Here is a 14,052-nt window from a genome sequence, read left to right as displayed (position 1 = left end):
TTCCTCTTTGCTCAGGTTTTTCTTACTTTCATCAGGGGATATATTTTTCCTCACTGCTTCTGTTTGTTCTGTCCCATTCTGAGACACCTGTTCATACTCAGGACTACTAGTCTATTTTGTCACTTTTCTCTCAATTCTTTTGTCCTCTACCTACCAATACACTCAATCTTTTGGAATGGATATTGTCTAGACTTAGTGCCCAACTTTCATATATCTCTTTAGCACTTAGTTCTTTCTTTCTCTTCTTTTCTTTCTTTTTTCTTTTTTTTTTTTGGGGGGGGGTTGAGATACAGTTTCTCTGTAGCTTCCGAACTGTCCTGAACTCCTGAACTACTTCTGTTGTCCAGGCTTGCCTTGAACTCAGAGATCCACCTGCCTCTGCCTCCAGAGTGCTGGGATTAAAAGTGTGCACCACCACCACCCAGTGCACTCAGTTTTTATAAAAGTTACCACTGGATAGTAAGTTTTCCAAATGTATTCACTGACTATAAAGACTTGTGTCTTAATTTCAATCAGCTTCTAATGCAAAAGTCTTCCCACTTTATTCCACAGATAAGTAAATCCAAAGACCAATATTTAAGGAAAAATATTAATACATAGAATGTGTGACATTAATACTACCTGTCCAATTCTCATTAATTTGAAACAATAATCTTTGATTTTAAATTAGTAGTAAAATGATCAATTATCAATTTAATCCTTTCAGAACAATTCAATACATACCTCTGCAAACAGGTTTCCTCTGCAATTATGCACACAACAGGGAATTGATCTGCATTATTTTATTAACAAAAACAACAAAAACAACCAACCAATTTGAAACGTGCCCTGTAGGCATCACTGATTCAGGAATCCAGAAGGTTAGAGATTTATCTACACCACTTGCTGAAATTTAAACTCAAGCAGAGGCTGTAGTTACCTCTTTTTGTAGATGAAGTTGGAAGCAACTGTTTGGCTTTGAGGGAAGTACGAGGCAAATTTTTCAGCCTTTGAGAAGCTGTTGAAAAACAAGGAAGTGTAATATTTGCTGGAAGTACAGGGTAAAGGCTACAGCTTCTGTAAACTTGAACACTAAATAGAAATTTAAAGTTATCAAGGAATAGAAACCATCGAGGTAAAACGTTAGAGTGCTACAAGTGCAGGACTTTGTAAGTGATGCTTCGTGCACTGAGTTGGAAAAGAAAAGGGGCAGAAATTAAGTGCCATTGCATATTTTTAGAACTAGTTTTTTTTTTGTAGATTAAAAAAAAACTCTAATATGTCAATTGGCTGGAACATCAAAGAGAAAAGAAGCCACCAGCAAACATGCTATAGATGCAAAGATTACAAACACGAGGATAAAAGTGATGAACACAGCACACAGAATAGAAAATAAACAGTACTTTTTTGATGAAAAAAAAAAAGAAAAAGCACATTTTGGCAAAGCAATTATTGGTAGATGAATTGCTCCAAAATCAAACAGTAATTTTCATTCTCAAAAAGGAGAAGAAAACGCAGAACCAGGCAAGTCCTTGCACAACCTGGCAGCTTTAATGTGTTCAATGCTATCCTGCTGTAAAATCCAACTAATGTGTACCTCAGGCTGAGTAGCAGCATGGCTAGTCTGTGGACCTGTGTGTGCGTGTGCACATGTGCGTACGCACTGAGCGGTCTACATGAGTTAGCACATCTGCTTTATTGTGTGATCAGGGAGGACTCTGAAGTCACTCTCAAACTTCCAATCTATTTATTAACTACAAGGGAATTTCCACAACTGGCATGTAAGACAGCCCAGAACTGTGCATAGTGAAGAAGGGCCAACCACTGCAATACAGAGTTACTCTGCTCCAGTCCCATTCTAATCACCTAAGTTCAGTAGCTCTAAATTGCCATCTTACTGGCCTTGAAGGACTTGTAGAAAGACAGACATTCTATACTCTTAGGAATTTTATCAAAAACAAAAAAAACAATAGAAACAAGTAAGAACAACACCTAGGTTCTATCCCTACAAGTGTATGTAGGGATAAAAGACCATCCTAAAAAAAGGAGGTAAAGGGATACTGGATGTGTCAACAGTGAGAAAAGGGGGTTCTGTCATCTCTAGCAAAGCCAAAGCACTGTTTTCCTGAGATAGCCAACTTTTGGAAAAAGAAATCTAGCTGACTTCTAATTTTACAGTACGCCAAACCTTACTGTAGTGACACAGTGTTTGATGCCAATGTAACTCAAACATGGTCAGGCAAACAAGCATTTGGAGAACTTCTCCAAGTCTGGAGAAGTTTAATAGTTACTTTATACGTATAACTACAAAATTATAGGATACTATTATCAAATATTATTCAACTATATATTTGTCCATATGTTCTCTGTCATCTGTATTTCCATCCATCCACCTGTCCGTCCGTCCGTCCATCTATCCATCCATCCATCTTCATTTTTATTTATTCAAACAGGGGAATATCCCAGGTATCATGTTTAGATAAAATTGCCAGCTAGGAACTTTTCTTACTCTTACGCAATTATTTAAGAAAGAAAAAGTTTTATGGAATATTTAGGAAAGGGGAGAATGAAAATAAAGTAGAAAATATATAGCCTTCCAGCAGTGATGGCCTTGAGGTAGGAAGTGAGCAGGAAAGGAGGGGGATGAAGAGACTAGAACTGCAATTATACATAGGCAATCCATAAAGACTTCCCAAAGAGGACATCTGCTCAAAGATCAAATACAGCGAGAGGGAGCCACGTGGGATCTGGAGAAGGCATTCAGAGGAAGGAAGAAGCAACAGTAGAGAATGCTGAGATTGGGTATGCCAAGTGTTTAAAGAACAGAAGGAGGTTCAGTTGTAAATGACCACTAAAGAAAAGCAAAGGATTATTGTTGGCAAAACATATGCCATTATTATTTTTTTTTAATCTCATTACTCTTAATTGTGTATGGCATGCCATGGCATATGTATGTCAGAGGACAACTTACAGGAGTCATTTCTCTCCTTCCACTATGTGGGTCCCAATGTTATTGAACTCCGGTCATCTGGCCTCTATACTGATTATGATGTCTCTCCTCTGCTACTACAGCAGCTTTGACTTACCATCTTTGGCTATGGGGATGTCTACACCATCTTACATATAAATCCTCTGCACTCGGACTATCAAAGATACTCAATTATTTCTACTGAATAATCACAGCAACTGACAACTGAACATTTTTAATTTTATGTTATTTATTCTGTTAAATAAATTATACTTTTAGTCAAAGTTTTACAAAGCTGTGGCCAAAATAAGTGGTTCTTAAACTTGCATATGCCTAAAAATCAAGTGAGACACTCACAACAAGAGCTGGGCCTCCACTAAGATGTATCAATCAAAATGCCCAGTGATAAAGGCCCCACATCACCACATTTATTATCTCTTTTTGATTAAGGCAATTGATCCAGTGTTATTTATTAAATTGATAGATATTTTCCTAGTCTTATATTAGCTGCATGTAATATGATATATTTTAACTCGTGTTTCAAAATAATGCAAAACTGGATAACAACCATTAGTGTTTTGGTAGTAGGTAAAACTTGAAAACATATGTTATCAGCCACCCAGATATTTCTGTGGGTAAGTGGAGTGGAGCACAGTATTGGTCCTACATTCCTCCTCTGGGGCACACTCTGTATCTGTGTAAAACTGTTCCCGTATTGGGCAAATTATCTACAGTTCAGTCTCAAATCATGCCCCATTAGAGCCATCCAAAAGTTTTCCTAGAGGCCTATGCATGCAAATTAGGTTGGGAGCAGAATTGAGACTGTAGTGGGAGGTGCTGGGGGAAGTAGTAGTTTGGTCTTAGCTGTGTCACACTCTAGATATGTGGTCCTGCGTAATTAACTTGACTACACAGAACCCTGCTCTCTACAAAAATAAATGTGTGTATGTGTGAAGCTCAAATGCTATAATACATGTAAAAAAAACCTTAGACGAATGGTAATCATACTTTGAATATAAAAACTTGGTCTTGAGGTTTTCATCTATTCCTTTTCCTCACTCATAAGCCAGTAATTGCTCTATTTTTCTAAACTTAAGCCCATACTTTGGTAATGTGAGGAAGCAAGTTATTGTCCGTTTGAAAAATTCTGCCTCTAACACCTCTCTCTTCAGTTAAAGAAACTGAGAAAATGCTCTGGTTTTCTTAAACTTTTTAAGTTACTCACATTTTACGACTATAAAAGTTGGTAATATATTAGCACCATCATAATACCCATATTTGAATGCCAGCATCCACAATAATGCAGCCATAGCAAACAAGCATATAAGAGTAAGTGACTGGCATAGTGACAAGGCAAAAGAAGTGGCCCAGTGGGTAGAAACCAGCAGCCTTGCAAAGTTAGCTTCATGCACACCAGCAAGTGAGAACCAAAGCTTTACCATTCATAGCTGAAGAAAGAATTACTTAAAACAAAATGAAACATCTATGAGAATAACAACTGAAGTTTATAGTGAAAAGTACCAATTCCTTATATAAAATACATAAAAACTGCTATTATGTTTACATATACTTTTAAATCTACTTTGATAGTATACATTAAAGTAAAAATTATAAATTTTTACATTATATAACTATATATAAAGCACAATTTCACGTTTTAAAAATATATAAAAACCAAGAAAATATATAACTAAAAAATTTGTGATATATTAACTTTAAACAAAAAGTTATGTTTCTATAGAGTATACTTAAAATTGAGTTTAAAGCTTGTTAATATTCTGGGTTTTCTATTTTCCAAATACATTTGTGTAGTATTGCGAACATTTTTAATTGTAAGTAAATGTTACTGTAGCTGTAGATGTAAGAAAGAGCATATATATACAGTTTTTTGTTGTTGTTGTTGTTTTTCAAGACAGGGTTTCTCTGTGTAGCCCTGCCTGATCGGGAACTCACTTTATAGACCAGACTGGTTTCAAACTCAGAGATCCACCTGCCTCTGCCTCCCAAGTGCTGGGATTAAAGGCGTGCGCCACCACTGCCCAGCAAGTAGATACAGTTTTAAAAAGGATGGTGATCCAACTCTTCTGCCTATATAATTTCTATCAAATGCTCAACTGCAACTTTGTAAAACTGCACATATGTTTTCCACATAATAAACTAATACCAGAAAACCATTATGTTTTCCCTATACCTTTTTCTTAATTATCAACTACTAGAAGAAATGAAAAACAATTCTAGGATAATAATGTGACTATATAATGGCAATTTTATTGCTAGAGAAGACAGGTTATTATAAAGAACTTTAATATACATTTTACTATTGGTATCTGTTAAAAGATACAGTATTAGTCCTAGGTTCCCAATCTATCTGTTCACTGTCATAAAGTTTTAGGATGCTAAAATAGTTCAAGCAATGGGATTCGGGTAGAGGATTTAGGAAGAGCTGGTTTTATCACACAAGAGGCTGTTTGTAGAATTTTTAAAAATCCAGATCTTAGTAATTAAACTAACTACGACAGCATGCTTGAAGGTAAAGTATAAATGTTTCAACTCTGTGTAGAGATGCTATAAAAGCATAGCTGTAATGCCTGTGAGGGTTATGAATTACATAGGTTGTTTTTTGGTATCAGGTAAGTATCTGAGGGGTAAGCCCCCAGAAACAAGACGTTTTCATGTCTCAAACTAACTTGTGGGTTTAAAGACATAAAACCTACCATTCTCTATTTCAAAGATAACAAAGATCAAATTCTACTTTTAAATTCATTTTTAACGTTTTGTGAATTTATGTTTCCTATACCAATTATTACTGCCACAATGAGTATCATAACACTTAAAAAATAGTACCAACTCTTCAGTAAGTGAAATATAAACATTTATTTGTACAAAAAAATTTTAGCATGTGCCCAGTAGAATAAGGTATATAAATCTTGAGCAACAATTTTCCAGAGTGCTTTAAACTGGAGTTTCAAACTCAGAAAAAAAGAAATATTTCTGTATGATCTTTGTGCCTTAGTAATAACCACAGATATGAAAAGTCTCTACAGGGGACTATACATTCTTGAGCTGGATCAACACAATTTGAACACTAACCTGCCACTTATTAAGATGTATAACAATTGGTAGTTATTTATATATTTTATAGAAGTATTTCCAACAGTTCCTTTTAGATAGGCTTGTTATTTTTCTTTAACTTAATTTTTTTTTTTTTTTTTTTTATGTCAGGCTGTTTGGCCAGCATGGATTAGCTGTGCACTGTGTGTGTATCTAGTGCTCATGGACACTGTTAAGTGGGCACTGGAAGTCTGAGACTGGAGTTACAGACGGTCACAAGCAGTCATGTGGAAGCTGGGAATTTAACTTGGGTCCTCTGGAAGTGTACCCAGTCTCTTAACTGAAAAGCAGTCTTTCCAGCCCCCTTGATTGGTTTCATTGTATATACCCATGCCTACCTAAGTTGGTAAGCAGCAAATGTTTCAAAGCACAGCCCCTTTTTAATAAGCCTGTAGGTAATGCACAGGTGTTACCAATGCACTGTTGCTAGTGTGCAGCCATTCCTGCATCCCTTAATTAGGCTCTGTTTGGCCAACTTGACTTAGAAGTTAGCACCGTTTATACTGTGTGTTGCCTCTGTAACACTCATCAGTCTCACTCCTTTCTTTCCATTAAATTATCCTCAAGACTATTTTGTTTGAGTGCCTATATTTGCTGGGATATTCATTTTATTTGTTAAGAACTGGTGTGGTTTTACTGTGACAGCTGTTACTTCTGGAAGCTTATTACTGCTTTTGTTAATGTTCTATGAAAAAGCTGCCGAGGGTTTTAAGTTTTAGGTTCCAGTACTATTTCCTCCCCCAAATCTCATCATTTTAATACTGAACAATCTAAACCTTTTAAGGAATCTATGTCATACTTGAGTAGAAATGCCTTGTCACAATATTTCTTGTCACAAAACAAAGGCAAACATTACAACTAAAGGTTAAAAACAAAAATTACCCCATGAAGACAGACCTGTCACATTCCTTGGTGAGTATTCACCTAGTCACCAAAAATAATGTTACAGGCAGAATGCATCTGGGTCTCACTCTGTACACTAGGTGGGCTTTGAACTCACAGATCTGCTTATTTACTCTGCCTCTTGAGTGCTAGAGTTAAAAAGGCATGAACTACCAGGCCAGGACTCAAATTCATTTACTCTATTTGAGTTCAGATTTAATTCAATAATTAATTCCCCAATTTAAATAAAGAAATATTGATCAATTCTTAAAAAGTGATAGTTTGGATAACTTATTACCTTAGATTTTAACCTATATTACAAGTCAAATTAGAAATACATATTAATCTGACACCTACACTAGTTAAATATTATACTGTTTACAAATACATCCTTGGCAGACATAGAGATTAATCAAATGAAAACTAAAAATTTCATATGAACAGATGTAGGTATTAAGTGAGATTGTACAAATCCTTATAAAATACTTTTACAAAGAAAAGCCACATGGTCAGTTTTGTTATAGATTTAATAGACTGTATTATTGAACAACCAATTACTTTTATTATGATATGGTCTAAAATATTTAATAATAAACTTTCATTTTGTTTGACTTCTGTGGCATTAGGGATAAAATCCAGGGTGTCATACACAGTCATCAAGTATTATCAATGAAATATTCCTCCAGCTCTAGAAAGTTTAAAAAGGAAGATTTTTTAAAGAAAATCTATTTTATAAGACATACACTTGAATAGCGACTGCCTACTTCTATAAATAAAAGCAAGGCCAATCCCCTTTAAAAACAGACTTAAAAATTTTTGTATTCAATCCTTATTTGTAATTGACTTTTTGTTTTGTGACAAGAATTATGTTAAATACAGGCATTTCTATGGTAGCACAATACATACATTCCTTAAGAGCCTCAAATTACACAGTATTACATATCAAAATATAATGATCTTAACTTTAATCCCATCATGTGGGGGGCAGAGACAGGAGGATCTCTGTGAATTCAAGGCCAGCCTGATCTACATTGTGAGTTCCAGGACAGCCAAAGCTATTCAGAGAGACCCTATCTCAAAACTAAAAAACTGGAAACAAAACAAAGATGATCTTTGGCCAGAGGAAATAGAAACCACAGAGAGTGTCATGCAATTATAAAAACTGGTTAGAATTAAATATTTTATAGAGGCAATTTTTAAATTTATTAAATATTATCTTTTAAGTTTACTCTATTTTTATTTATAGTCTAGTTTAGTTACTGGCAGGTAGGGAGTGCCACATCTACCGTGGCACAGGTGTAGAGGTTAGACATCAGTTTTCCTTTTCTACCATGTGAGTTCCAGGTATCTAACTCAGGTTGCTGGCTTTCCAACAAGTGCCTTTACTGGCTGAGCCACCTTGCTGGCCGTACAGAATCATATTGTAGCAAGGGTTTAATATTGTTACTCAGCACAAAATCAGCTTCTATAATTTTCATTTCTGTTCCTGAAAGGCATTTCAAAGTGTAAGGAACGAACTTACTGGCTGAAGCCTGAGGTTGCATTCGAGGTATTCCTCCATTTGGCACTTGAAAATTGGAGTCACTTCTACTGCTTTTCACCGAGTCAACTTGCGTGTTTGATGTTCGGGATAGGTTTGGAAGACTCCGTCTAAGTTTTTCTACAAAAATGAGATTTTAAATAAATAATAATAATAAAATCAAACTATTCTCTCAGATGTTAAGTATCATTCAAAATGACATATTTAAGTATTTTTTCTGTATATTGTAGAAGTAACAAGAAATGTATAAAAAAAAAAAGAAAAAGAAAACAATAAAACCCAGAGGCTATAAATGGATGAAATAACAGCACCCTTAAAGAAACTATAAATTATATAGTCAAATCTAAAGAAATTAAGGCCACTCCATGAGTAAAAATAAAGCAAATCCCTTAAAAATCCCCATGTCCACTTAGCCCTGTAGTTTGGCTTGGGAATCACATTAGTAACTGGCAAGTACTTAGTTTAATAAAGTTAAATTTACTTTCTCCTGTTTGCATGAATAAAATGGTAAACATGACTACTTGAAATTAAAAAACAAAACAAAACAATATTTAGTGGGACAGTGGTGGCACATACCTTTAGTCCCAGCACTCGGGAGGCAGGGGCAGGCGAATCTCTGTGAGTTCGAGACCAGCCTGGGCTACAAGAGCTAGTTCCAGGACAGCCTCCAAAGGCTAAAATATGAACATCTTATTCCCCAAGCTGCTCTGTTTTACCTTCATTTTTCACATTGCTCGTCTGTAAATCTGTGGGATGGCCTTGGAGGGAGAGGCGAGGTTGCTGCAAACGACTAATCATAGGCTGTGGGGACACTCTACTGTATTCTATTCCCCGGGCAGGAGATCTCGAGCGAGGTGAATTTCGAGGTGACTGCTTAGGAGATGGTCGGGGTGAATTGCGTGGTGATGGAGAAAACCTGCTAACAGCAGGATATACTGCATGATGCACACTATCATCTTCATCATCCAAGCTCTGTGCATCCAGTTCTTGGTCACTGAAAGTGCCCCGCCTCGTAGAATTGCAAGATGAACCAGAACTGCGCCGAGAAGTGGTAGCTGCATATTCTTGCCGGAGACCTAGCAATAATGAAAACATTATTTATTTCTTTGATTGTATTTTCAAACATTTAAATATTTTGAAAAGTTTATGTAAATGATTACTACTGAGAAATTAAATTTAGGGTATAAAGTACAAAGAAAAGTTCCATTTCTACTTCTAGACATCCTTCTATATAAAGATGGATAACTACATCTCAAAGTTATTTTTAAACTAACTGAAAATGTAGTATTTGTTTAATTTCAAAACTTCTGGAAAGTTTTGAAGTCTGGAGTCTAAGTAATAATACCAACTAAGTAATTAACACCAACAAACATAAAACCAGCTCTACTCAGAAACCCAAACTTGGATTGAAGAAACACTGAGGGAAGAACTATTATGTAGGCAGTAAACAGAATATATTAGCTAGCAAACAAATCTTTACTGTTATAATTGGAGAGGAAGGAATCTAAGTACATCTTCAGCAAATCCTGTTAGCTACTGGCACCCACTAGAAGGGATCTTACAGTCAGAATCAGACCTTTATGTCATTTCTTTATGTGCAAAAACTGCTACCGAAGGGGTGAGATCTAGGGCATCTTTTAAGGCCACAAATTCCCAGAAAAGTAGTTCAGTGAAAAGCACACATGGGGTGAATCTCCACAAACTAAAAATAAAGAACAAATAACCCCTCCGAATCCTTAAAAATTCTAAGGGTCATGTAGCCTTGTAGGTCTGGGAAGTACAGTAGTAACTGAGTTACTTATTGTCTAGCTATAGCAAACAGCAATAAGAAACCAGCAAAGCAATAGAGAGCATTGTTTTAGAAATGGAATTCAGAGCCCATTGCATCCTCTCCAGTAACAAAGGAGAGCTTTAGGCAAATCACAATCACTATAGGATTTTGCACTTCTTTCTGTAAAAACTAAGACACATGGCCAGGTATGTAATTGACCAAATATGTAATTCTAATTTTTAACTGCTATATACAAATCTTAGAAGAGCCATGGGGTAAAAATAGAAAAGAAGGGAAGGAAGATGGTTTCAAGTAGGTAACATGTATGTTTGGTAAGAACTTTTTATTTACTAGGAAAATAAATATTTATGTGTGTGAATGTCTTACAATAAAGTTAATATTTCTATCTGTTACCAAAACACAACATCAAAACTACAGTAAACAAATAGCTTGCTAAGCTCTCCACAGAAACCAACATCCAAAATAAAAACTGAGTTTATTCTATGGTGTGGAATTGGCAGTATTCTCTTTCCAGCCTCTTACTGTCTCCACCGCTGACTCAGTGAGGAGAGACATAAAATCAAAGCAGAAAACTGTGTCATGCCATTAGCGTTTCAGGCTAATGAGTCATACTAAAGTGGAAATGATTCAGTAGAGCAAGAAACATTCTGCAGTTTCCCAAAAGCTACAGCTTGATAAAGCTTACAAAATATTTGACAAGACACATCATGCACACAGGTACAACTAAAGCTCTTAAGGTTTAGCAACACTCCCAGATGCTCTGCCACTGTCCAGTCTCTTGACATGTAATTCACTGAAAAGGTTACAGGGATCACATTATAGTTCATTGTGTTGCAAGAATAGTACCACAACCACCTTCTTGCATTCAAAGAGCCAGGATATACATCCTCAAAAAAGAAATGAAAAATTTTTGTCTACGTATATTTTCGGAGTGCCAAAGGCAACAAAGACATTAGATATCATAGTAGTTTGGGGCTCTTACAGTACTTAGACAGGTATAGAATATAACTATGGTATTACAATTTCATGGAAGAGTAGTAAATGAAAAGGTAAAAAGGCTCCCTTGGGGGCCATTAAATATACACTGAAAGATACAGAGTAACAGAGTAATAGTTACACTGTCAAGAGCCAGTTCAAACTGGACAGGGTACAGATACCATTCATAGGAGACAAGCCAAATACGCCTTTCTGTGTCCTTCCTACTGCAAAGGTGTCTTACATAAAAATTTAAGGGGCTGGAGAGATGGCTCAGAGGTTAAGAGCACTGTACTCCTGAGTTCAATTCCCAGCAACCACATGGTGGCTCACAACCATCTGTTATGAGATCTGGTGCAGACATGGAAGCAGAATGTTATATAAATAATAAAATCTTGAAAAAAAAATAAAATTTAAAAGCAAATACACTATATGTCTACTTCAACATTTATACTTTCACCATCTTACTTTTAAAATACATACAATAAATTTAATACATAAAACAAACTTGTGTAGTAACAAAAATCCCAACTTTTGACAATTAAAACTTACTTTCTTCCTGCATCCGGGCTAGAATCTGCACATCAGTTACATCATTTAGCTTATAGTTGGATCCAATTGAATCTTCATCTAATTCTGAAGCACTTAACTCACTATCTATAGAGGATTGAGGGCTGAGTGGAGGATTTCTATCTGATGAATTTTTGAAGTTACCTTTAGAAAAGGAAAACACAAAATAAAAAAAAAAAAAAAGGAAAACACATCAAACATTGGTAAGAGAAAAACAGAGCAAAACAACAGTTACAACTAGCCAAATTAATTACATCCCTTGATTCAGTTTTTATTCTGCCATTTACATGTACAAAATTCTCAAAAAGTGAAATTAGAAACTGACCTCATTAGGGAGAACAGCTACTTAGACTCCTTTACATACTTTGTCACAAATACAAAACACCTTTTAAGTATAACTCACTGTATTTCTCACAAAACAACTATGTTCTCAGCCAGTGCCTGATTCAGCAACTACAGGCTACATCAGTGATTGTTACCCTTCCTAATGCTGAGACCCTGTAATACAGTTCCTCATGCAATGGTGATCCCCAACCATAAAATTGGTTTCATTGCTACCATAACTGTAATTTTGCTACTGTTATAAATTGTAATGTAAATATCCATGTTTTCTGATGGTCTTAGGAGACCCCCATGAATGAGTCGACACCTATAGGTTGAGAACTGCTGCCCACAGTACTCACAACCCACAGGCTGAGAACCATTGGGCTAGAGGCTTTCATCTTTTACAAGATACTCAGGGAAACCATTCTGTAAGCAAATGATGTAGTGTTTTCTCTTCTCAAATTCAGTCATTAGCACAATAACCTTTTTTTTTGAAGAAAAAATTTATTTTCCTAAACAACAAAACTAATTTGAGTAAAGTAGATTTCTTAGACATTTAAGAACCAACCTAAAAAAGAACACTAGGTTACATGTTGTCATGCTTACCAATTTAGAAATGGGAATCCAGGATGTTGTGATGTTTGGTAGTGAAGTGCAAGAGATGGTAGCAAGAAAATGAGTAGATTTTAGTACTCTATCACCTAGAGCAAAAGGAGGACAAAAAACTGGGCAAGACAGGGAACAACACACTGGCAGGAACCTAGCATGTTTCTCAGGGAACACTTTTCTTGGTGACCTGTCTCTGAAGAAACAATAAATGCTCAACACTCTCACTAATGTATCTAATACAGACTGATTTAGATTAAGCTACCAGAGTTTGTAGCTTTTAATTTTTTTCTCATTACTTATTTCTTATGTGCAACGGTGTTTTGCCTTCATGTATGTCTGGGGGAGGGTGTAGGGTCCCCTGGAACTGAAGTAACAACCAGCTGTGAGCTGCCATATGGGTGCCAAGAATTGAACAAGGGTCCTCTGGAAGAGCAGTCCTAACTGCTGAGCCATTTCTCCAGCCCTGCAGCTTTTTTTTTTTTTTTCCTTTTTTTTTAATTGAACTCACTATGCTGCCTAGGCTAGCCTCAAACTTCCAATCCTCCTGCCTCACTCAGCCTCCCAAGTCTCCCAAGTGCTAGGACTACAAGCATGTACTATATCATGTCTATCTAGTTTTCCAAAAATTTTCATCATTATAGTCAACTCTCCACAAGGATAGTTCCAGACCAGCCTGAGAGCCTTCTTTGTCCAGGAAGCATCCTTTCGAGTAAGGAGCTGAATCCCTTTCCTATCCTTATGCCCCCCCCCCCCCGCCCCTTTTAAACCCCTTTGTCTATAGAGATCTCCACACCACGGGCCTACTTCCAGATCAGTGACCTCCTTTCTGGAGAGCCACTTTCGACCCTCCTTTGCTCTCCCATCCTTCCCTCTGCCTGCTTCCACTTCCACACCCAAAAGCCCTGGTTCCAGACCCATGGTTTGGAGACCATGTTTGCAAGGTCAATTAAACAGCTCATCCACCACCATCTCCTAACGTAGCTCAGATCACACATCCCCTTCACTGGCCAGATTATCACATCAGACACAATGCTCAACTCAAATTGCAAATACAAAAACATGAATGGGCAAGACAGCATGTCTTCCTTCAAACCCACTAAAGCTATGTAAGTGTTCTCTAACGAGAGCTTCCTAGGTGAAACTCAAGACAGAATTTAAAAGGATAATCACAAACTTTATCAAAGGATTAGAAGAATTTAAAAAGGACACAAACCATTGACCTCCAAGAGGATAACAGTAACAGAAGAAAATACACAGCTGTATGAAATAACAAAGATAGTTCAGGATTTGAAAACTGAAGTC

At 36.3% G+C, this 14,052-nt stretch overlaps 1 protein-coding gene across 2 annotated transcripts in view; it reads right to left on the bottom strand.

Moving 5' to 3' along the window:
- Slain2 (SLAIN motif family member 2) overlaps nt 1–14,052 on the bottom strand; it is a 62,183-nt gene that overhangs the window by 13,720 nt on the left and 34,411 nt on the right. The window contains exons 4-7 of one of the 2 annotated variants that reach the window (XM_027390858.2): nt 11,800–11,961; nt 9,197–9,556; nt 8,463–8,600; nt 920–997 (exon numbers count right to left, since the gene is read on the bottom strand). In XM_027390858.2, the coding sequence (XP_027246659.1) occupies nt 920–997; nt 8,463–8,600; nt 9,197–9,556; nt 11,800–11,961 (738 nt within the window). The remainder of the gene's footprint in view (nt 1–919; nt 998–8,462; nt 8,601–9,196; nt 9,557–11,799; nt 11,962–14,052) is intronic. The other variant, XM_027390859.2, reaches the window with a different exon arrangement.

This window comes from Cricetulus griseus (genome assembly GCF_003668045.3).
Source record: "Cricetulus griseus strain 17A/GY chromosome 1 unlocalized genomic scaffold, alternate assembly CriGri-PICRH-1.0 chr1_1, whole genome shotgun sequence".
In the NCBI taxonomy this organism is placed as follows: Eukaryota; Metazoa; Chordata; class Mammalia; order Rodentia; family Cricetidae; genus Cricetulus; species Cricetulus griseus.
The sequence above is the reverse complement of the archived record's forward strand: the minus strand, read 5'-3'. Positions and strand labels throughout refer to the sequence as shown.